This window comes from Dasypus novemcinctus, chromosome 19 (assembly GCF_030445035.2).
Source record: "Dasypus novemcinctus isolate mDasNov1 chromosome 19, mDasNov1.1.hap2, whole genome shotgun sequence".
NCBI classification, from domain to species: domain Eukaryota; kingdom Metazoa; phylum Chordata; class Mammalia; order Cingulata; family Dasypodidae; genus Dasypus; species Dasypus novemcinctus.
Genome location: NC_080691.1, coordinates 82,958,391 through 82,979,394, shown reverse-complemented (window position 1 = coordinate 82,979,394; position 21,004 = coordinate 82,958,391). Strand labels below are relative to the sequence as shown.

Sequence of the window (21,004 nt, the reverse complement as noted above, 5' to 3'; positions counted from 1 at the left end):
CAGGCTTGCGTCACTAGCTTAGGATGTGTGTCCGTGGGGGGCACACGGCCGAGTGCTGTGCGTCGGTGCGCCCTGGCCGCCGAGGGGTGAGCTGGCACGTCAGGAGAGCCAGGGCCCGTGGCCGTGACGTGACCGGCGGTCGGCATGGACCGTGCATTCGAGGCACCAGTGGGGGGGCGGCAGCGGAGACCGCCCGGCTTCACCCTGCCGTTACCCGGCGTTTCCCTCTTTCCCGCTTAAGGCAGCGCTGTGCCATCGACACAGGACAGGAGTCACGTACGTTGCCGGAAAGTGTCTTGGAGGTCATGTTAAGAATAAGAAAACAGTTCAGAGAAAGAGGTGAAGGTAACCTGTTTTGTTTAACGAAAATATCCAGAGTATTATTTCAACACGTGGCTGATCCTAGACGCCTGCTAATGCCCGTTCCCGTTTCCTGTGCGTGTGCGCAGTCTCCAGGGTCAGTGTGTGTGCGCCGTTGGTGTGGCCTGCAGCCAAGCCGCGAGGCCGTGGGCCGTTCCCGACGGAGCAGAAGGGTGTAATTTTTGTGGTGTAGGGTTTTTTTGCTTAGAACGAGAGGTCCGCAGCCAGGGCCGCGGCAGGCTCGCTCCTCCCGCCTCCCCTCCCCTGCGGCTTTGCTATGCTGCCCACGTACCACCCGTGCCAGGAGGGAGCACCCGGCTGGCGCAGAAACGGGCAGAGTGCGCGCAGCTTCCAGGGGAGATGCGCCCCCCTCCACCTCTGCCCTCAGCTGTCCTCTTGTGCGTACCACCCAGCCCCCTGCTGGACGAGAGCGCGGGGCCCGCCTTCTCCTCCGCCAGCCCCCCGGGCCCGGGACGCGACCTGGCTCGTGGAGACCCCGTGGGCCCGGACCCTGTTGCGAGGGAATGGGCCAGAAGCCCGGGGTCCGTCTCCATCCAGCCTCTGCCGCCGCGGCGTCTCGGGGCTCGCAGTGGCTGGGGCAGGTGTGGGGCTCTGGAATGTGGCATGAGGTCTGTTGGCTGGGGTCAAGCCCTGGGTGGGCTCCAGCCCCCGCGGCCATGTGCGCCCTGGCCCCACGCGGACCCTCCGGCCTAGGCGTAGCCCCCCCCCTCACCCCCCCATCCCCCACCCATTCCGACTCGGCCCGCCCCCCCCGCCGTATCAGTGGCGTGTGACACGAGTCGTGTGACAGATCGCTGCACACCTGGCGTCATGCGGCCCCCGTGGTGTGCTCAGGGCTCGGGCTGGACCAGCCGGGCGGTCTGCGTCGAGGGCGCCCGGGCTGCGGGACGCGCTGGCCGGGGCTGGCTCCCGCCGAGGCTCACCTGGGGCCCGCGGCGCCTTCCGGGTCGCACAGGTGTGTGGACGAGGGCCCCTGGCTTCCTGGGTGGAGGCCGCCCTCAGCGCCCGGCCGCGGCCCCCACGGTCAGCTCGCCGCGGCGCCGTCTGCCTCCTCAAGCCGGCGGGGAGTCTGCTGGGGCGACGGGATTGTCGTCCAGCGTGACGGCACTGGAGGCCGCACCCCGTCGGCCTTGCCGAATTCCGCTGGTCACAAGCCAGTCACCGCCTTCGAGCAGCGGCGGTGGGGGCGGCCTGCGCGGCGACGGCCAAGGTCGGAGCTCAGAACCTGCGCGGTGAGGAGGAGCATGGTGACTGAGGTGGCTGGACAACCTGAGGGCGGGGCTGTCTGGCTGCGCGTCGCCAGGGTGGTGGGCAGCGCAGTGACCGTGCTCTCCACGGCCTCAGGAGGCCGAGGGCGAGGACGTGCCCGGCTGTGGCCCAAGGAAGTGCCCGCACGCCCCGGGCTTCACGGGCACAAGGGCGCCAGGGAACCGGGCCAGGGGATGAGGGCGTTGGCCCACCCTGCAGCGCCCGGACAGGGCCTGAGCGTCATGGCGTCAGCGCAACAGACTGCTGTGGACACAGCAGTCCTGTGGGCGGGGAAAGGGGGTGAGTGCAGGAGCTGGCGGCTAGAGCGTCCAGCAGGGTCCCGGGCCACCCCGGCCCGTCCCCCCGGCAGCGCCCTGGGCCACCTCGGCCCATCTGCCGCACCTGCCCTCTGCCCCCGTGGGTCCCCGATGTGGACTGGGCAGAGGGAAACCAGGAGCCGGCCTCTGTCTGCCCGGGCTCGGGGGGACTCTCGGCGGGTGACCCACGTCCTTGGGTACCACAGTGTCTGAGGAGCCGCTGAGCGCGAGCCTGCCCGTGCCGCGCCTCACCCATGCGCTCTCCTCAGCAGGTGGCTTCAGAAACGGCTCCGGGCTTGCCGCGCTCAGCACTGCCCGAGCTCCGGGGGTCTCGGTAACGGGAGGGCTGGGTGCAGCAGGGTGGGCGCGAGCCGGCCCTCGACTGCCGCCCCGGACGGGCAGCTCCTGGCGGGACTGTGGCCTGCAGCCCAGGCCGCCTGTTCTCTCACCAGCACGGGGCCCTCTGCAGGCCGCTGTCCGACGGGGCTGTGGGGAGCCTGGGGTCCCCTACACCCTGCTTCCACGGTGCCGTGACCTCACGCCATCCTCCCCGAGCACAGAAGCGGCTTCGGGAGCGGACGCGCCTGGCTGCAGGGCGGCTGGCTCGCGTCTGAGCTGCTCTTCAGCAGGGTCCGCGCATGCTGGCGCGGAGGCCCAGGCGGGGCTCGCCGAGGCCGTGGACCCCGCGTCTCTGCCTACGCACGGGCGCGCCTGCCTCCAGGGCAGCCTGGTTACACGAGCGGGTGGCCCAGCCTCCCCGGTGCCGTCGGCCCCTGCTTTTGGCCTCGGGGAGGCTTTCAGGTGATGCTCAGCTCCTAGACTGTCGCAAGCCTTGGGCCCCTGACGGGTGGGGACCCTGCGCATGCCGATAGGCTGTGGCGCCTGCCCCGTGCGGCGCCCCGCCACGCCTCTGGGGTCCCGGGTGTCCACCGTAAAGCTTTCCTGTTTCTTGCCTGGAAGCCGTGAGGGGAGTGGGCAAAACGGGGCTGCCGCCAGACCTCTTCTCAGAGGCCCGTCCTGGCCCCTCGGGCTCTGGCGAGTCCCCCCGGGGTCAGGCTGGGCGGGACGCCAGGCCAGCAGGCATTTCCTGGGGACATGGGCAGCTGCTGGCCCTCGGCCGCTAGGGCTGCCGTGGCCTGGGTCCTTGTTTCCTTCTTCTGCTCTACTCTCCGCTGCTGAGGTTAGTGGGCCTGGCTGAGGCGGGGTCAGCCCGAAGTCCTGCGGGGCCGAGGCCGGCTGGGCAGTGTGGCGTGGTGGAGGGCAGCGTCGTTCCTGCAGGCAGCTCAGGGGCGCGCAGGGCCTGTGCTGAGCCAGGCCCTCTGCCTCTCCCTGGCGGCAGTGGCGCTGCACCGTCCGCAGGGGCTTCAGCCAAGCCCCCTCCCCCCTGGTCCAGGCCTGGCTGTGGGCAGGGGTCATGACCTCTCTAGGCCTGGGATCCCCAGGCCGCCCCCGGCTCGGGCATTCACTGGCGGCTTCCGGGGCTCGGCACGCAGTCGCCCTCGTGGCCGTGTCCACCACAGCAGGGGCCCGAGCACGGTCAGCAGAGGGCACGGGCGCGTGGGCCAAGTGCAGGGAGGTGGGCGGAAGCTTCTGGAGGCCTCTCCCCGCGGAGCCCCCCCGCAGCGAGTGAGAACGAGGCAGCTGGTGGAGACCTGGACCCGGCATCTCGGGGCAGCCCCACGTCCAGAGCCCTGAGGGGCAGCGGGGCGGCCAGCGAGGGTGGGGGGCGGCGGGGAGCAGGGCCAGGGGTCTCCTTCTCTAGAGCCGGCTGCCTGCAGGCTGGCGCGGCCCCTCCCCGGGGCACCCTCCAAGCCTGGCTGGCGTCCTGCTCCCCAGGGCAGCGGGCAGCAGGGCCAAGGCCGAGTACCCAGCCCTGGCCATCCCATCATGCCTGCGCGCTGTGAGGGGGCGGCCTCGGGGGGGGCCCTTGCAGGTAGCCCACCCGCCACCAAGGCCCGGCCCCGCTCTGGAGGCCCATGTCCTCCAGGGTCTCTGGTGACAACCCTGGAACCAGAGGCAGGGCCCTTAGGTCTCTCCAGCAAGGGCCCTGTGGCGGGGGCAGGTGACTCGGCGAGGAGACTGTTCTCCCAGCCCCTCCTGGGCCCCCCTGGCCCCCCTGGCCTCCACCTGGCCCCACCTGGCGCTTACCTTACCTCCACCTCACACCTGACCCCCACCTGACCCCCACCTGACCTCCACCTGGTTGCCCCTGGTCCCTGCCTGACCCCCCACTTGGCACCTTACGTGACTCCTCACCTGACCCCCCAGCTGACCCCTCACCTGACCCCCCAGCTGACCCCTCACCTGACCCCCCAGCTGACCCCTCACCTGACCCCCACCTGGCCCTTTGCCTGACCCCCCACCTGACACTTTACCTGACCCCCACCTGATCCCTCACCTGGCCTCGCCGCCCCGTGGCCTCCGCTGGCCTGGTGCTGGGCTGGGGGTGCAGGAGGACTTGGCAGAGAGGGCGATGCGGCCCCAGGGGCGTGGAGAGGCAGAGGCCCTGTGGTGCTGGGCGTCGATGGCGCCCGCCTGGACTCCAGGGTCCCGGCTGCCTGCCCCTCGAGGTGCCTCTGCCTGTCCGGGCGGGACTCAGCCCGCAGCCCCAGGCGCGGTGGGCGTCAGGATGCGTTCCCGCACAGCGCCGCCCGCCTCCTGCCCCCCAGCCAGCGCTCCCCCTCAGGTGGCCTCTGCGGGGCGGCCCCGCTGGGACCCGCCTGTGGCTGGCAGCAGCCACGTGGCCCGTCCGCCGGGACCTGGTGTGGGGGTGCTCAGCGGGGCCGTGTCCACGTCGGGGGCTGGACCAGGCAGGGCCCCGCGCTCCCTCAGGCGCCGGCTGCAGCACTGCGGCCCCCACTGCCCCACCCTGCCTGTCCCCCTGCCGGCCTCACACATCTCCCCCCCCAGGTCTGCGTCGTCCACTCGGAGGGCCGTGGGCTGCCGCCCCGCTATGCGGGGCAGGGCGCGGGGCCCCGGCCACTGGCTGGAGTCCCCCCAGCCGGGCCCCACGCGCCGGCACCGTCCCCCGCTTGGGAGCGGGGACCGGCTCATCCTACCTGTAAGTGGAAAGGAACGTTCCGGAGCTGCGTCCTCCGCCTTCCACGTCCCTGTGGGTTTGAAGGTGACCCTCGCTGTCTTGAGCAGAGGCCTTGGGGACAGCGAGGGCGCCGCAGCGCGGCCTGAGGCCCCGCACTCCGTGTGCTCTCGGCCCGGGGCCGCGCAGGCTCCGCAGCCCAGGCTGGTGGCCGGCGGGCTCCTGCCGTGTCTTGTTGAACTTTTCCTGTCTGAAGTCTCGTTTCTTCCCTGAGGTTGACCAGGGCTGTGGGTCGGGTGCCCGTCCTCTGGCCCTTCCGGGTGCGGGCCCCGGGCCCCTGCCGGCCCGGCTGTCTGTCCGTCCGTGGAGTAGCCGTTTTCCGTAACAAGGAACGGATACGCAGTCCTACGCGGGGGGCCTGGAAGACGCGCTGCGCCCAGACGCAGAAGCACTCGCCCACACGAGACGGCCAGATGAGGAGCTCCTAGACAGGAAAGAGGGGCCGGGGAGGGGAAGGGAGCCAGAGAACCTTCTGGCACTTGGAACCGTCAGGGTCGCCCGAGCCTGTGACGTGCTAGAAGCTGCTGAGCTGCAGGCTGGAGGCAGTGATCATGCCTGATACAGGACTCGAGTGGCCGCCTCGCGTCTGTGGGACAACAGGTCATGGCCTGAGCGGAGCGGGACGGAGGCCTCGGACGCGCCCTGGCTCAGCCCTCACAGCCTCCGAAGTCCCTGGGCCTCGTGGGATGGACTCCCGTGCCGACAGTGACGCCCCGTCTCTGTCTCCCACAGTCCGGCTGAGGATGGACCCCGCCCTGGGTGCTGCGGAGCCACGCAGGGACGAGAAGGCCCAGAGCCCCGAGCGCGAGCCGCCGTGGCAAGCCACGCCCGTCCTGTCGGAGCAGCAGAGCCGGGACGTGGAGCTGGTGCTGGCCTACGCCGCGCCTGTCCTCGACAAAGGCCAGGCCTCGCGCCTGCTCAGGGAGGTGGCGGCCGCGCACCCGTTGCGCGCCCAGCCGCACCTCAAGAGGGTGCGCCCGAGCCCCGCCGGCCGCCCGCACGCCCTTGAGCTGCTGCTGTGCCTGGCGGGCCCCGCGCCGCGCCCGCGCCCGCTCACCGAGCTGCTCCCGCCACCCGCCGTGGACTCCCGCGGCCTGGGCCCGCCCTTCCTGGTGCCTGTGCCTGCCCGGCCCCCACTGACCAGGGCCCAGTTCGAGGCGGCGCGCGCCCACTGGCCCACGTCCTTCCACGAGGACCCACTGGTGGCACGGGCCCTCGAGGGCCGGCTCTTCTCGCCGCAGGAGCGGGCCGCCATGCAGGGCCACATGGCGCGGGCTGTGCGGGTGGCACAGCAGGCGGCCGCGCAGGGGCTGCGGGCCGTGGGTGCCGTGGTGGTGGACCCGACCACGGACTGCGTGCTGGCCACGGGCCACGACTGCCGCGGGCCGGCCAGCCCCCTGCTGCACGCCACCATGGTGTGCATCGACCTGGTGGCCCGTGGGCAGGGCCGTGGCGCCCACGACCTGCAGCCCCACCCCGCCTGCACCGCCACCCCAGCCGCCGCCCGCCCCGGCACCGCACGGAGGCCAGAGGCCAGCGAGGACGACGATGCCCCCTACGTCTGCACTGGCTATGACCTATATGTCACCCGCGAGCCCTGCGCCATGTGCGCCATGGCCCTCGTGCACGCCCGCATCCGCAGGGTCTTCTACGGCGCACCCTCGCCTGATGGCGCCCTGGGCTCCCGCCTGCGCCTGCATGCCCGGCCTGACCTCAACCACCGCTTCCAGGTGTTCCGCGGCGTGCTGGAGGCGCAGTGCCGCCTGCTGGACCCTGACACGTAGCACCTACTGCCGCCTGGCCTGGCCGCCTGCTGGACCCTGACGCGTAGCGCCCACACCACCCATGCCTGGGCCTGGCCGCCCGCTGGACCCCGACACGTAGTGCCCACACCGCCCGGGCCTGGCCGCCCCCTGGACCTTGATGCATAGCGCCCACACCACCCACGCCCGGGCCTGGCCGCCCGCTGGACCCCGACACGTAGCGCCCACACCACCCACGCCCGGGCCTGGCCGCCCGCTGGACCCTGACGCATAGCGCCCACACCACCCACGCCCGGGCCTGGCCGCCCGCTGGACCCCGACACGTAGCACCTACTGCCGCCTGGCCTGGCCGCCTGCTGGACCCTGACATGTAGCGCCCACACCACCCATGCCTGGGCCTGGCCACCCGCTGGACCCTGACACGTAGCGCCCACACCACCCACGCCTGGGCCTGGCCGCCCACTGGACCCCGATATGTAGTGCTCGCTGGACCGCAACATGTAGTGCCCGCTGCCTCCTGGCCTGGCCGCCAGTGGGGCCGTGAACCCTCCCCGAGGCTGCGTCTACCTGGACTGGGCTGTAGCGGGACGTGCCGGCCACGTGTTGGTATCAGGACGCGGCCCTGACGCAGGGAATAAACATGATGGGCAAACCTCGTGGTGTCTGTTAGCAGCGCGTCGCCGTGGCGTCGAGGCTCCGGTGGGGAGCCCTGAGCTGGGCTTCGCAGGCCTGGGCTCGGCAGGCCTGGGCTCCGGGTGGGCGTGGCCTGGGCGTGGCCCGACGCCTTGGGGTCAACCTGGAGGCTGTGGGTCCGACAGCACCTCGGGCCATCCTGGGGTCCCCGGGAGCAGTGAGGACCAGAGCCATGAGCACTGTGAGGGCCGGGTGGGCCGTTGGTCCAGCAGACGTCCGTGGACCGGCGTGCGGGCGCGGCAGGGACAGGAGGCATCAGGCTGAGAACCCGTGGGGCGGGGGGCGGCCCGGGGACCCGGCTGAGGTGGGCCTGGTGGTGGAGCCGGCGGTGTGCATGGCCCAGGGTCCCCTCGCTGTGTGTGCAGGCGCGGCCCTTCTGAGGTGGTGGTCCTTCTGAGGCGGTGGTCCTTCTGAGGCGGTGGTCCTTCTGAGGCAGTGGCCCTTCTGAGGCGGTGGTCCTTCTGAGGCGGTGGTCCTTCTGAGGCGGTGGTCGGGGGCTCGCCCAGAGGCAGCGCCCTGCAGGCTGGGCAGGGGCCGGGGTCAGGCAGGGGCGGGGCGTCTGCGCTGGGCCACCAGGAGCAGGCCTGCCGCCGCCGCGTCCCTGGGACATGGCTGACCCGCTCAGCGTGAGAGGGGGCTGTGGTGGGCTGTGGGGCTCCTTCTAGAAGCAGCTCCCATGGCGGGCCTGGGGGCCGGTGTGCTGCCGGCTCCTCAACGTGGTCCACGAGGTGGTGCGTTCAGCCCTGCGGGCTCCAGGCGGGCCAGGGCGCGTGCGGGGAGGTAGGGGGCAGGGGGGAGTGGGGAAGAGGGGGCCTCCGTGCGGGCCAGGGCAGGTGCTGGGAAGTGGGGGGGCCTCCGTGCGGGCCGTGGCGGGCAGGGTGAGGCAGGGGGCGGGGAGGTGGGGGGGCTCCATGCGGGGCGGGGGCGGGGCGGAGGTGGGGGGGTCTCCGTGCGGGCTGGGGCGGGTGCAGGGAGGCAGGGGTCGGGTTTCCGTGCTGGGCGGGTGCGGGGAGGTGGGGGGGCCTCCGTGCAGGCCGGGGCAGGTGCGTGGAGGCAGGGGGGCAGGGCTCTGTGCTGGGTGGGTGCAAGGAGGTGGGGGTCCTCCGTGCGGGCCGGGGGGGGTGTGGTCCGTGCTGGGTGGGTGCGGGGAGGTGGGGGGGCTCCATGCGGGGCGGGGGCGGGGCGGAGGTGGGGGGGCTCCGTGCTGGGCGGGTGCGGGGAGGTGGGGGGCCTCCGTGCGGGGCCTGGGCGGGTGCGGGGAGGCAGGGGGCGGGGCGGAGGTGGGGGGTCTCCGTGTGGGCTGGGGCGGGTGCGGGGAGGCAGGGGGCGGGGCTCCATGCGAGAAGGGTTTGTGTGGTGGGGGGAGGTGAGGGGCGCCTCCATGCGGGTTAGGGCCCATGCGGTGAGGCGATAGGGCGACGATGGGGAGCTCCGTCTGCACCCCTGCTTCTCATCTCTCCTCACGTTTCACAGCCTGGCGTGGGATGTGGGGCTGGCGGCGCAGCCTGACCCCCCTCCCGACAGGGCAGCCCCAGCCGAGCTGGAGGGGAGGTGGCGGCTCGCAGGCGCCAGGCGGGCTTTGGGGGCGGCAGGCACCTGACGGCCGTGTCTTCTTTTCCAGGAGGGCTGCGCACCCCGCCCTGCGCTGGTCGTCTGCAGCGATGTCCGGTGAGTGTTGGGGACGCCCCTCGGGGCTCGGGGAGCGGCAGCGTCCACGGCTGCTGCCACGTTGATCTCCCGGGCAGTGGATTTGTGGTCGCCTTCAAGTGCACAGCGCAGGGGCACTTTGTGCCTTCACCCCATTGCGTGACCACCGCCTCCACCCGGTTCCAGGATGTTCTCACCGCCCCACAAAGGACCCTAGAGCCCCTCCACGGTCCCCCCACCCCAGCGCAGGCAGACCTCTCTGCCTGCATCTTCCCACTCGGGTGGATTTAGTCCCACTCTCGTTGTCCGGTTCAGGAGGAACACACACTACACGTCTGCTTTCAAGACCCACGGGGCAGATAACGAAGTAACACAAGCCCCCAGGGAGCTCCTCCCACCCTGATACCCAGGTCCACGGGCTTTAGCGTTTTGCTACATGATCGTATTCGTTCTCTCCATTCGCTTGTCTGTTATCTATTCCTTTCAGTCCTTTCCCTGCACCCTCGCGTGCGGGTTGTGTACCTCCTCCTGGCACACGCCCCACTTCCCTGCGCTTTTCACCACAAGGACGTTCTCTTCTGCAGGTGCCTGAGGTGCAATCGTCAGGTGCAAGCGCTCTAGCCCCGACTCGAGCCACTTCGCTCCTCAGCCTCTTCCGTGTCCCAGCAGCGTCCCTGTAGCCCCGACGCGAGCCACGCTCCTCTTCCAGCTTCTCCCGCGTCCCTTTGAGCCTGTCCCCCTTAGATCCCCCTTAGATCCCGTCGGGGCCGTGTGCCTTAGCTCATCCTTCAGCTGCTCTTCCTCGTACACTGTCAGTGTGGGACCAACGGGCAGTGGGACTTTCCCATCTCGGCCCCTCCGCGGGCTCCGTTCGGGGGACTCGTCACTGCCACGGCGCCCTCACCACCCTGTCTCCCCGAGCCCCTCCACCCGCCCCGCAGCAGCCCCCGCCCGCCCACCAGCTCTGCGCTGCTTGCCGGGCCTGAGCGCACGTCCCGCGGTGCTGTCCTCGTCACCACGTGCCTAAGGTTAAGCTCCTGGAGCTGTCACAGTCCCCGCTGCTCTGACCCGACTGCACCTCGTGCACTCAGGGTCCCTCTGGCCTCCGTCGCCTTCACGGAGCTCTTGTCACAGGTCACGTGTTCACACGCCACGGCCCCACCCCCCTGGTTCGTCTTTCTGTGCACCTGCCTTTTAGAGCCGTAGGAAGTGAAAAGTGGGCTTTCACAGCAAAAGCGCAGCGCGCCGGCCTCTGCGGTGCCCGCGCCCCGGCCTCGCCGCCGGCCCTGCTTCCTCTTCGCCCTCGCTCTGCCGTCCGGCCTCCTTTCCTTAAGACCCGCCGCACTGCCCCGAGCGCTCCGTGGGGCTGGGCCGGCGCCGAGCCCCGGCTCTGTTCTGCCGGGACCACCTCCGCCCCCCCTCGCCTTTGGAAGCGTTTTCCCGGACACAGAAGCCTGCGTCGCCTGATACAGGATTCGGGGGCAGTTTGGGGCGCCGGCACCTTAAAGATGCCTCCCCCTGCTTTCCTGCCCCCGGGCTTTCCCGCAGGAAGCAGGAAGCGCGGCTCGTCTTACCGAGGCCCCTTGCGGGGCCGCGCGGCTTCTCGCGGCTCTCAGAATTCCCTCTCTACCTCCGACAGCTCGCTCCTAACCCGGGGCGGTGCGGCTCCACCCGGGTTTATCCTGTTGGGAGCCGCTGAGCGTCGGGCATGTTGTGCTCGTGTCTTTTGTCATCTGGGGGTTTCCAGCCGCTGCTTCTCTAGTATTCTCTCTGCCCCCCGGTCTCCCCCGCGTCCTCGATGCGCCGGGTGGCGGCCCTGGGCCCTCAGGCTCGTTCGCTCGTCTTCGTCCTTCTTCCTCCGCAGGCCGCGTGGTGCCCGCGGTGCCGTCCCGGTGTTCTCTGGTTCCTCTGCCGGCTCCCGGGGCCGGCCCCCCCGCTGGTCTCAGCTGGGTCCTTCTCGCGTCCCTCCTCTCGCATGCTCTTGGTTCTGAGGCCCCTGGGGGCGGCTTCTGGAGCTTTCTCTCCTTCGCCTGCCCACGGCCTCCTCTTTCTTGGTCTGACGACAGCCCTTTCCAGCCCGCGGGGCGGCCCGCGCCGGGCCCTGCGTGGGCTTCTCGGCACGGCGACCTTAGAGGACGGCTCCGGGCGGAGCGAAGGCCGCCCCGTCCTGCCTGCGCATGGCTCTCCTCGGGCAGGCGCCTGTGGAGTGGGAGTCCCAGGGCCCAGGCCCCTCCTCCCTGGAAAACAGTCTCATCGCGTCCCAGGCAGGACCCGGCAGCCCCGCCTGCTCCCCCCAGCGTCCCGAGGCGGCTCGGCGAGCGCCTTCCCCACGCAGGCGAGTTCTGATCGAGCCCCTCGGCCACCACAGGCGGGGGCGCCGGGCTCCCGCTGCCAGGACGCACGCCAGGGTCTCGCTGTCCCCTCTGGAACAGGGTCCCGGGGCCCTGGGGACACGGGCTGCTCTGCTCCGCGCCGAGCTGGGGGTGGGGGGAGTGGCCGCAACACGAGGTCCTATTGCTTCTAAGCCACCTTTCCCTTGGTTCGGTGCTCTCTCTGTTACTGCCTCCGTGTACTCATTTTTGGCTGCTGTTTTTGGTTTTTGTTGGCACGGTTTTGGGCCCGAGATACAGTGTGAAGTCCCCTGGCTCATTTGCCCCGTGGGCTGGCGCAGAGATGTGACTTGGTGGCGAGAGGCGGGGGGCCGGGGCCGATCACTACGGGGCCTGCTGTGTGCACTGCGGGCGAGGCGGTGCCTCCACCCTCGGTCCCACTTCTCCCCAGGCCCCCCCAGTAGAGATTGAGACTCAGCAGGGAGACTGAGACACAGCAAGGAGAACTCTCCTGGTGCCCACAGCAGCAAGTGGGCAGCTGGGGTCTGTACTTGCCGTCCAGGGCCGCGGGGCGGGCAGGGTCTCGGGACGGGCTGTGGGAGTGGGCTGGGACCCCAGGGCAGCCCGAACCACGCCGCAGCTCGGAGGCCAACAAGCCGGCGAGGGAGGGCGCCCGACTGCGCAGGGAAGAGGCGTGGTTCTGTGCGTGTCTAGAAGGTTCCTCAGGAGGCTGGTGAGGGGCCCGGGGGAGCTGGGGGCCTGAGGTTTGGAGGGTGCCGCCGGGAGGGGCTCTGGGTTCAAAGCCTGCGGCCAGCCCGGCGCAGCCCACCCCTTTGGTGAGAAAAAGCCGGGCCTTCGAGCCTCCACTCTCAAAGCGCGGCCTTGGGGCAGCCGGGAGCTCGTCGGAGCTGCGGAACCTGCGACTCGGGGTGTTTATGAAAGTTTAAAACACTCTTTAAAAGTTGTGAAGTGTTTATTGGGGTAACGTACGTACCACGGAGCATTTCGTATTTTGATGCCTTTCGAGTGCGGGATCCAGTGGCGTGCTGACACCTATGTACTGTGGCATCGCCCCGCCCATCACGGCCCTTCCGTGCCCCTGGAGCGTGGGCCCGTCCCCTGAAGGGCGCGCCCCAGCTCCGAGTTCGCTGGTTCTGGTTCCCCGTCAGCCAGGATGGATTCCAGTTCTGTGCCCGACGTGCTCGCGGCGACTCCGCCGGGCTGCCCGCGTCCTGGTGCGTCACAGGCTGTTCCTTCACAGAGCCGCTAGCGCTCCTCCATCCCCAGGGAGCCCGTCCCGCTTCTCTTCCATCTGCTGGTGGACGGCGCTGCCATCGGCCCGGGTGCAGGCACCTGCCCCGGGGGTGGCGTCGCCAGGCGGGGTGGCGATTCCAGGGCCGGCTGCACTGTTTTCCACTCCCCAGCCGTGCCCAGGCGCCAGCCCGCTCCGCCCTCACCACGCCACGTCCTGAAGTCGCCCCGCAGCCCCGGAGGCCTGGCCCACCTCCCGCCCCGCGGCCTTCTGCGCCCACCGAGGCAGGCCCGGGACAGGGCCGGCGTCACAGCCGGGCTTTCTGTCCCCGCAGAGAAGGAGAACAACTTCCCCCCGCTGCCGCGCTTCATCCCCCTCAAGCCCTGCTTCTACCAGAACTTCTCCGACGAGATCCCCATCGAGCACCAGGTCCTGGTGAAGAGGATCTACCGGCTCTGGATGTGTAAGCGCCCGGCCCGGCCCGGGAGGCACGCCCAGCGTCCCGGGACGAGCGCGGGCGTGGGGCTCCCCTGGGAGGAAGCGGGGTGACAGCAGGGCGGTTCCTGCCAGCCCCGCCCAGCCCGCCGCCTCCCCCCGCCTCCCCCCAGTTTACTGCGCCACCCTCGGGGTGAACCTCATCGCCTGCCTGGCCTGGTGGATCGGCGGCGGCTCCGGAGCCAACTTCGGCCTGGCCTTCGTCTGGCTGCTGCTCTTCTCGCCCTGCAGCTACGTGTGCTGGTTCCGGCCAGCGTACAAGGCCTTCCGGTGAGGGGCGGGGCACGGGGCCTTCGGGCAAGGGGGCGTGGTGCACAGGGCCTTCTGGTGAGGGGTACCGCCCCCCGTAGGGCCTTCCAGTGAGGGGCACAGGGCCTTCCAGTAGGGGATCATTTCCTAGGCTGCGCAAACCAAGTACGGCAAAGCAGCCAGGGTCAAACGTCAGGGATTCGTTGCGCGCGGTTTGGAGGCTGGACACGTCCAGCTCGAGAGGCCTCGCCAGGCGATGGCAGGGTCCCGGCACCCGGGCTCCTCTGCGCACAGCCAGGCACGCGGCGGTGCTGCAGGCCCCTCCGGGGTCTCGCTGGTGTGCCTTCCCCCCTCCCTCTCTGAAGCTCCTCCTCCTGGGAAGGGCCAGCATGGGCTCGAGCCCCCCCTGATAGGGCCGGGCCCACCTTAGCTGCGCTCGCCGTCTGGTGGTCCTCCTCCCGCGGGCGCACACCCAGGAGGGGCTGAGGCCTGAGGATGTGTCTTTCTGGGGTACGGGCGGCTGCAGACCCCCCATGGGGGCAGAACCCCGAGGTTGAGCTGTGGCCGCGTGTGCCAGACCTGTGCTCCCCTGGGGGCCAGAGCTGAGTCCACCCAAATTCGAGGACAGCAAACTGCGTCCCAGCATGCGGGATTTCCATCACCGCCCCTCGCTCGCCCCGACCGGCGCTGTGGCCTCGCCTGACAGTCAGTGGCCGTGCCCTCCTCTTGTCCAGTGTGGACGACAGTTCACGCCGGGCCTCAGGAGACTGTGGCCCCACGGGTCGAACCCCACTGTCACCTGCTTTGTTTTGTCTCTCAGCCGCGGCTTTGTCGAGATCTAGTTCACGATGTACCTGTCGAAAGCCTATCAGCGGTTTTCACTGTATTCCGAGTCGGGCAGCCGTCACCACTATCAAATTCCGGAACCTTCCAGCACCCCAGAGAGAAGCCCCACGCCCTGGCAGTCGCCCCATCTCCCACCCCACCCTCGGCGTCCCCACATCCACTTACGGGCTCGGGACGCGCCCCTCCAGGCGTCGCACTGAGGAGGCAGCCTGTGCCTCGTGCCTTCACCCGGCAGTGTGTTTCGGGGCCCGCTGTGCTGCGGCAGTGCACGCTGGCGCCCGTCCTCACGGCCGAGTAATGTTCCACCGTGTGGCTGCACACTCAGGGTCGCCCTGCCTGCCGCCACGGGCACGCTCCACGCGCTCCCGCCGGGCCGGGCTCAGGGTCGCCCTGCCTGCCGCCACGGGCACGCTCCACGCGCTCCTGCCGGGCCGGGCATCCTTCTCTGGGCTGGGGTTGCCGGGCCCTTGGCAGTTTCGATTGAGGAGCCTCCAGGGTGTTCCTGCGGGGGCAGCAGCGTTTCACATCCACCTGCCATCGTGTTTGTAAATAAAGTTTTATCGGCACACAGGCAGAGCCGCACAGTCACGGTGGCCCCCGTCTGGCCCCCAAGCTGACAGCACCCCTCCCCCGCCCTTCCCAGGAAAAGCCCACCTACACTGCCCTGCATGTGCGGCCTGTTCTCACCCGTGACATGGGGACCCCTCTCCTTGCACAGGAAGTTTGGTTCATTTGGGGGCCCGGGGGGGTCCTGCTGGACGGACCCTTCCAGGCAGACGCCAAGGCCTCTGTTACCTGGACCACCCGCGCGCTTAGCCAGGCATCGCCTTAGAGAGCAGGGCGTGGGCACCTGAGCAGGCGCAGGTGGGCTGGCGTCTCAGAGGCCGGCTGAGGGCCCATCGTTCTGGCTGCTTTCCTGGCTTTGGGCGGGGGCTGCGCGGAGCTCCCCAGCCTGCTGTGAGGGGCCCAGAGGCCCACCTCGCCCCCCACCCCTGCTCGTGGGCCGGGTTCACTCCTGGGTGGTCCCCGAATCCCAGACTCTCAGGAGAGGTGGGAAGGGCCCCCAGGCTCTCTTCGGGGGGAAGACCCCGAAACCCCCTCCTATTTGCAGGGCCCAGAGGCGACCGACGTTTGTCAGCTTGTCTGGGAGCAGGAACGTGGCCAGGCTTTGGGAAGAGCCGGTCGTGCCCCCGCAGCCCCGGAAACCTCCAGCTCCTCCCGCCCCTCCTCGCCCCTGGCGGGCAGTCCCTGCAGCTGTCCCCGTCCTGAGGGCCGCGTGGAGGATGGGGTCCACCTTGAAGTCCACGCTGTGCCCATTTCCCGTTTTAACCCGTAGCTGCCCGTGAACGCAGATTGCCCAGCTGGACGGCGGGCGTCTCTTAGGTTCCTTCCCGCTGTCGACTGCTAGGTGATGGTGTCAGGTTAAAGGAGCGCCTGTTGGGCCCTTTGCAGTCAGCCTTTTGGAGCCCGTGTGCAGCACTTCCCACAGGGGCGCACCCGCAGTGGCAGCCCGTCCCTGGGCCTCGCGGCCTCCCCTGGGGCCACTGCGGGAGAACGGGGCGGCAGTAACAACCTTCTCTCCTCTTTCAGGGCCGACAGCTCCTTTAACTTCATGGCGTTTTTCTTCATCTTTGGTGCTCAGTTCGTCTTGACCGTCATCCAGGCAATCGGCTTCTCGGGATGGGGCGCGTGGTAAGCCAAGGCCCACTGGGGCCCTTTGTGGGTAAACGTCACAAACGTAACGCCTAACCATAGAGTCAGAGTGAAAGATGTGCATTAGTCAGCTTGTGGGCCGGTGCCGTGACAAGTGGCCCATGGTGCGTAACTCCCTAAATACAGAATTGGAAAGACATGTTAGTCATCCGCTGGCCAGGTGCTATGACAAGTGGCCCCCAGTGTGTAAAGCCCTAAATATAGCTGGAGTGAAAGATGTGTGTTAGTTAGCGGGCCAGGTGCCGTGACGAGGGGCCCCTGATATATAATGCTCTAAATGTAGAGTTGGAATGGAAGAGATGTGTTAGTCAGCTAGCAGGCCGGTGCTGTGACAAGTGGCCCCCGATGTATAATGCCCTAACTTTAGAGTCACAGTCAAAGACGTGAGTTAGCCAACAGGCCTGGTGCTGTGACAAGTGGCCCCCAATGCGTAACATTGTCAGAATGAAAGATACACATTAGTGAGCTAGTAGGCCAGGTGCCATAACAAGTGGCTCGTGATTGTAACATCCCATCGGAGTGAAAGACATGCATCAGTTAGCTAGCAGGCCAGGTGCCGTGACAAGTGACCCCTGGTGCATAAAGGTCACAGAGGACGGAAGTTTGCTTCTGGCTGTCGCCAGCCCGAGCAGGTTCCAGGCCATGGGGTGGGGCATCCCCATGCAGGTTTTAGGTACCCGGGGCCCCTCTGCTGGTGCTGGCTGCAGGAGCTGGAGTGGAGCCACTCGGCCGGGGTGGGCTGGGGTCGGGGCCGGGCTGCCGAGGAGGTGGAAGATGAGGCCCCGCTCCGTGCCCTGCGGGAAGAGTCTGGGGATTGTTCACTGGCCTGCCACGAGGGAAGCTGCCCGCACCCACCTTCCAGAGGGGCCCCCGGAAGGGCTGCTGCGTGGTTGGCTGTTTGTGGAGGTGAAACTCGTCCCACAAGGTGGGACTTTTTATTTTAAGCGAGCGGGTCAGTATCCTGGGCCACGGGGGCAAAGCGCCTCTTGGCCCACCCCCAGGCCGAGCACAGAATGCCTGATGTGCCTGCGTTTGGCACATTCCAGCGCTTGCGGCCGTCACAGCCATCTAGTTCCAAGGCGTTTGCCTGACCCAGAAGGAGACCCAGACCCGTTTGGCAGCCGCTCCCTGACCCCTCCCCGCTGCGGCAGCTCCGGCCTGCTTAGACCAAAACCACAGGACTGGGAGACGGCGGGTGAAGAGTCGGCACGAACCATCGTCCGCACAGTGGGGTGGGGGGAGGCGTGAGGCCTTCTCAGCCTGGAGCGCTTCCGCCCACTCCCACCTTAGCCGGGTACCCCCCTAGGCCCCGACAAGCAGCCAGGGGCCTTCTGGGGCCCCCTGCCTCCTCTGTGGGGTGCAGAGCAGGGCAGCACAGAGAGGGCTGCTGGCCTATCTCCTAGGATTAAGGGACGGTGGTGACGGTGCTGGTGGTGGAGCTGACTGCACAGGTCACGGCATCTCCGCTTGTGGGCCCCCAGCCATTTCCCGCGGCACAGCTTCGGGCCAAGGCTGAGCAGACCCCCCAGCGGGGGATTTGGCACCAGGGACGCCCCAGCATGTCGCTCCCGGTCAGGGGCAGCAGCCCCTTCTGGCTGGGGCCTCTGCGTCCTGCGGAGGAGACCCCACACCCCCATGGTGTCCTCGGGCTCGGCAGGCGCCAGGGCTCCCCCTCCCTGACTGCACCGGCCAGCAGTCCTGCAGCAAGCCCCCAGGGGGTGCCGCCCGGGCCCTGGGCACCTGGGTCCCACAAGTGGGAAGGAGGGAGCCACCAAAGGCGTCACAGTCAGGGTTGTAGAGCTTTTCACGGTGGGAAACTTCAGGCTTTTACCTGGATGGAGTGCAGACACGACCACAAGCGCCCACCGCAAGGCAGCTCACGCCGCCTCCCCATGCTGCATGTCTACGCGCCCCAGCACCCCGTGCTCATCTGCAGACGTTTCTGTATGGATAAGAAGAACCTTCAAGGAACGTGCTCGCTGCACCTGAAAGGCGGTGACGATGCCTCGGTGGTACCGAGTCCCCAGGTGCCGGCACTGCCCATGTGTCTCCAGTTCCCTCCTTTTCAGAAGCTGCAGGAGCGTTTCTACAGGAGAGCAACCTGAGGCCAACAGACGAGGGACAGAGGTCGTGCAGCATGTCCGCCTGCCTGCGCCAGCGCCCTGTAGGGTGCCCCCCGCCATGTGGACGTCGCAGCTGAGCCCGTGCTCCTGCACCTCTGCCATGCCGGCACCTGCACCTGCACCCTTTGTGGCAGGACTGCAGAGCCCCTGCAATGCGCAGCCATGTCTCTGCAGCCCCTGGTCCTTCTGGTCTACTCGCTGAAGAAGCAGGCCACAGGCTGGGTTTGCCGCTGGGCTTTTAAAGCCACAACTTTGCCGAGCTACGACTCTCATACCGCGGGTCTACCGGCGTGGCTCAGAGGCTTTTACCATGTCCTCAGTCGTGAGGCCATCACCACACTGAGTGCCGGAATGTTCTCCCCCAGGAAAGAAGCCCCATGCCCGTGGCCGTCATTCCCTGCCCTTGCCCATGGCTCTGCCCCACGTGGGGCCCTGAAGCAGCCATCCCTCTGCGTTCAGTCGTCTAGGCTCAGCCCGGTGGCAGCGGGGCCAGAGCGCCGTCCTTCCCGCGCTGGGTGTGGTCCATGCCTGGATGGCTCTTTTCGTTCATTCACCTGCGGCTGCAGCGCCGCCCCCAGCCGAGGCCCCTCCTGCTCGTTCACCTGCTCCACTGCACCGTCCCCGAGGTCCTTCTCACTCGTTCATCTGTGGCCGCTGCGCCGCCCCCGGCCGAGGCCCTTCCCGCTCGTCCTGCCGAGAGCACGTCCAGTGCTCGGGGGCATTCACTCCCTCAGGCAGGTTCCAGGTGGGATATGTCCGCGGCTGTGCTGTGCTGTGCTGCGTGCACCCTGCGGGGTCCCTGGGCACCTCGGCCGCCCCTCCTGGGCCTTCCCCATGTACGCCCCGTGCTGGCCTCGGTGCAGTCAGGAGGCGGCTGGCTCGTCCACCCGAGGTCCCGCCCACCAGCGTGTGGCCCCGGCTTGGACCCAAGCCCGAGCCTCATGGCGGCCAGCAGGGTGTGAGGAGGGCCCTGGACGACGTGGCCACTGGTGCCCTCGGGGTCGCCGGGGAGGCCGCAGTGCATGTCAGGCTTCCAGGTGGCGGCCCCTGGTGCAGGCCTCCCAGAGCGCTCAGTTCTAGGCCCTGGGGAGGTCTGCCCCGCGGTGCCAGCCCGGCCTCAGACCTGCCCGGACCTTCAGACCTTTTTCCAAGAGCCGCTGCTCTCCCAGGCAGCCAGCTCTGCCCAGGGCCCCTCCTCGGTGGCCTCCCTGTCCCAGCCGCAGCCGGGAAAAGGTTTGGGGCAGTGTGCGGCCCTTCTGTGCCCCCGTGTCCCCCTGTGCCCCTCTGCGCCTTTCTGCACCCCTCCATGTCCCCTGGACCCCCCTGTATTCCCCTGTGCCCCATGGAGGGAGGCAGGGCGTGGCGCCTGCTGGGTCGTGCGCTTGTTCCTGTCTGTGCTCGGGCAGATGTGGCTCCTCGTGGACACCGTCTCTAAGACGCCACCTGTATGGCTCTGGTCCACGTCCCTGGGCCCCCTCAGGGAGGGACACCACGGGAGTTGCAGGGGAGGGGAGATGCCGCCACGTGCGGCGAGGGGCTGGGGCTGCTGGCCAGCTCCCAGGGGCCCGCCTGTTGCAAGCCGGGAATCCAGAGCCCCCTCGCGGACGTCATGGTCCCCTCCTGGTGCGGCTTCGCGGTGCCGCCCTTGGAGGAACCTGGACCATTGTCAGAGCCCCCGGGTGGTGCAGGCCTGAGGGCGTGAGCGGGCGGCTCCTGGAGGGACACGCTGATGGCCTTTGTGCAGAAGGAGGGCCGCTTGGCCGTCACATCCTGTGGGCAAGTGGGGAGACCACGGGTCCCTTGTTCACCAGAGCTGTGAGTGGCCGTGGCTCGGGGAACGCGAGAGCGAGCGTGGGCGGAGCCGGTGGGCGGCGCCCTGGGATGGCCCAAGTTCTGACCCAACGCTCCTGCCTCTCAACTGTGGAATAGGCACAGCCAGGGCCGCCGTCAGGGCCCCGAGCGCCAGCAGCGCTTTCCACCATGGAAGACGGAAACTACCCGGGGAGGCCCCCAGCAGGCCGGGTGACAGAGTGGAGCCCGGGCGCCTGCGACCCCGGACGGGAGCTGGGTGAGAGGCACGTGGGGACCCTAGTGTACTCTCTCTGTCTCCTGTGAATCTGAAATGACGGCAAGTGAAACATTTAAAAGGAAGAGGAACAGATGAACGGAACGGCAGGGAGTCCTGGGGAGGCCGCCGGCACAGCACGACGTGATGGGGGCCCCTGGTGAGACCCCATGACCTGGGCGGACTGCTGAGCAGCGTGTGAAGAAGACTCCCGCTTGTTAGGAGAGGGGAGGGGGAGAGGGGAGGGCACACAGCCAAGAGCATGGTCTATACGGGAGCACGCGGGCGCCAGCCGGGAACGAACATGCAGTCTACAGGAGCGTGCCGGTGCCAGCTGGGAATGAGCACACAGTCTAGACGGGAGCGCATGGGCACCAGCCAGGAACGAGCACGCGGTCTAGACGGGAGCACACGGGTGCCAGCCGGGAACAAGCACGCGGTCTAGACAGGAGCACACGGGTGCCAGCCGGGAACAAGCACGCGGTCTAGACGGGAGCACGCGGGTGCCAGCCGGGAACGAGCACGCGGTCTAGACGGGAGCACGCGGGTGCCAGCCGGGAACGAGCATGCGGTCTACACGTGAGCACGCAGGTGCCAGCCGGGAACGAGCACACGGTCTAGACGGAAGCACGCGGGTGCCAGCCAGGAACGAGCACACGGTCTAGACGGGAGCACGCGGGTGCCAGCCGGGAACGAGCACGCGGTCTAGACGGGAGCACGCGGGTGCCAGCCGGGAACGAGCACGCGGTCTACACGTGAGCACGCGGGTGCCAGCCGGGAACGAG

The 21,004-nt window shown here is 68.9% G+C and overlaps 2 protein-coding genes across 6 annotated transcripts in view; both read left to right on the top strand.

The window, feature by feature from the left end:
• The window catches only part of SCAMP4 (secretory carrier membrane protein 4), a 31,298-nt gene that overhangs the window by 3,864 nt on the left and 6,430 nt on the right, over positions 1–21,004 (top strand). For 3 of the 5 annotated variants that reach the window (XM_012527183.4, XM_004463555.5, XM_058282151.2), the window contains exons 2-5: positions 9,121–9,167; positions 13,063–13,191; positions 13,337–13,493; positions 15,909–16,010. In XM_012527183.4, the coding sequence (XP_012382637.1) occupies positions 9,161–9,167; positions 13,063–13,191; positions 13,337–13,493; positions 15,909–16,010 (395 nt within the window). In that variant the 5' untranslated portion in view covers positions 9,121–9,160. Of the gene's footprint in view, positions 1–9,120; positions 9,168–13,041; positions 13,192–13,336; positions 13,494–15,908; positions 16,011–21,004 lie in introns of all 5 variants that reach the window. The other 2 variants (XM_012527181.4, XM_012527182.4) reach the window with 1 other exon arrangement.
• Positions 5,683–7,452, top strand: ADAT3 (adenosine deaminase tRNA specific 3). Its single transcript, XM_004463554.5, has one exon. It carries the CDS (start codon positions 5,730–5,732, stop codon positions 6,825–6,827), a length of 1,098 nt encoding a protein of 365 aa, XP_004463611.3. The 5' UTR covers positions 5,683–5,729; the 3' UTR covers positions 6,828–7,452.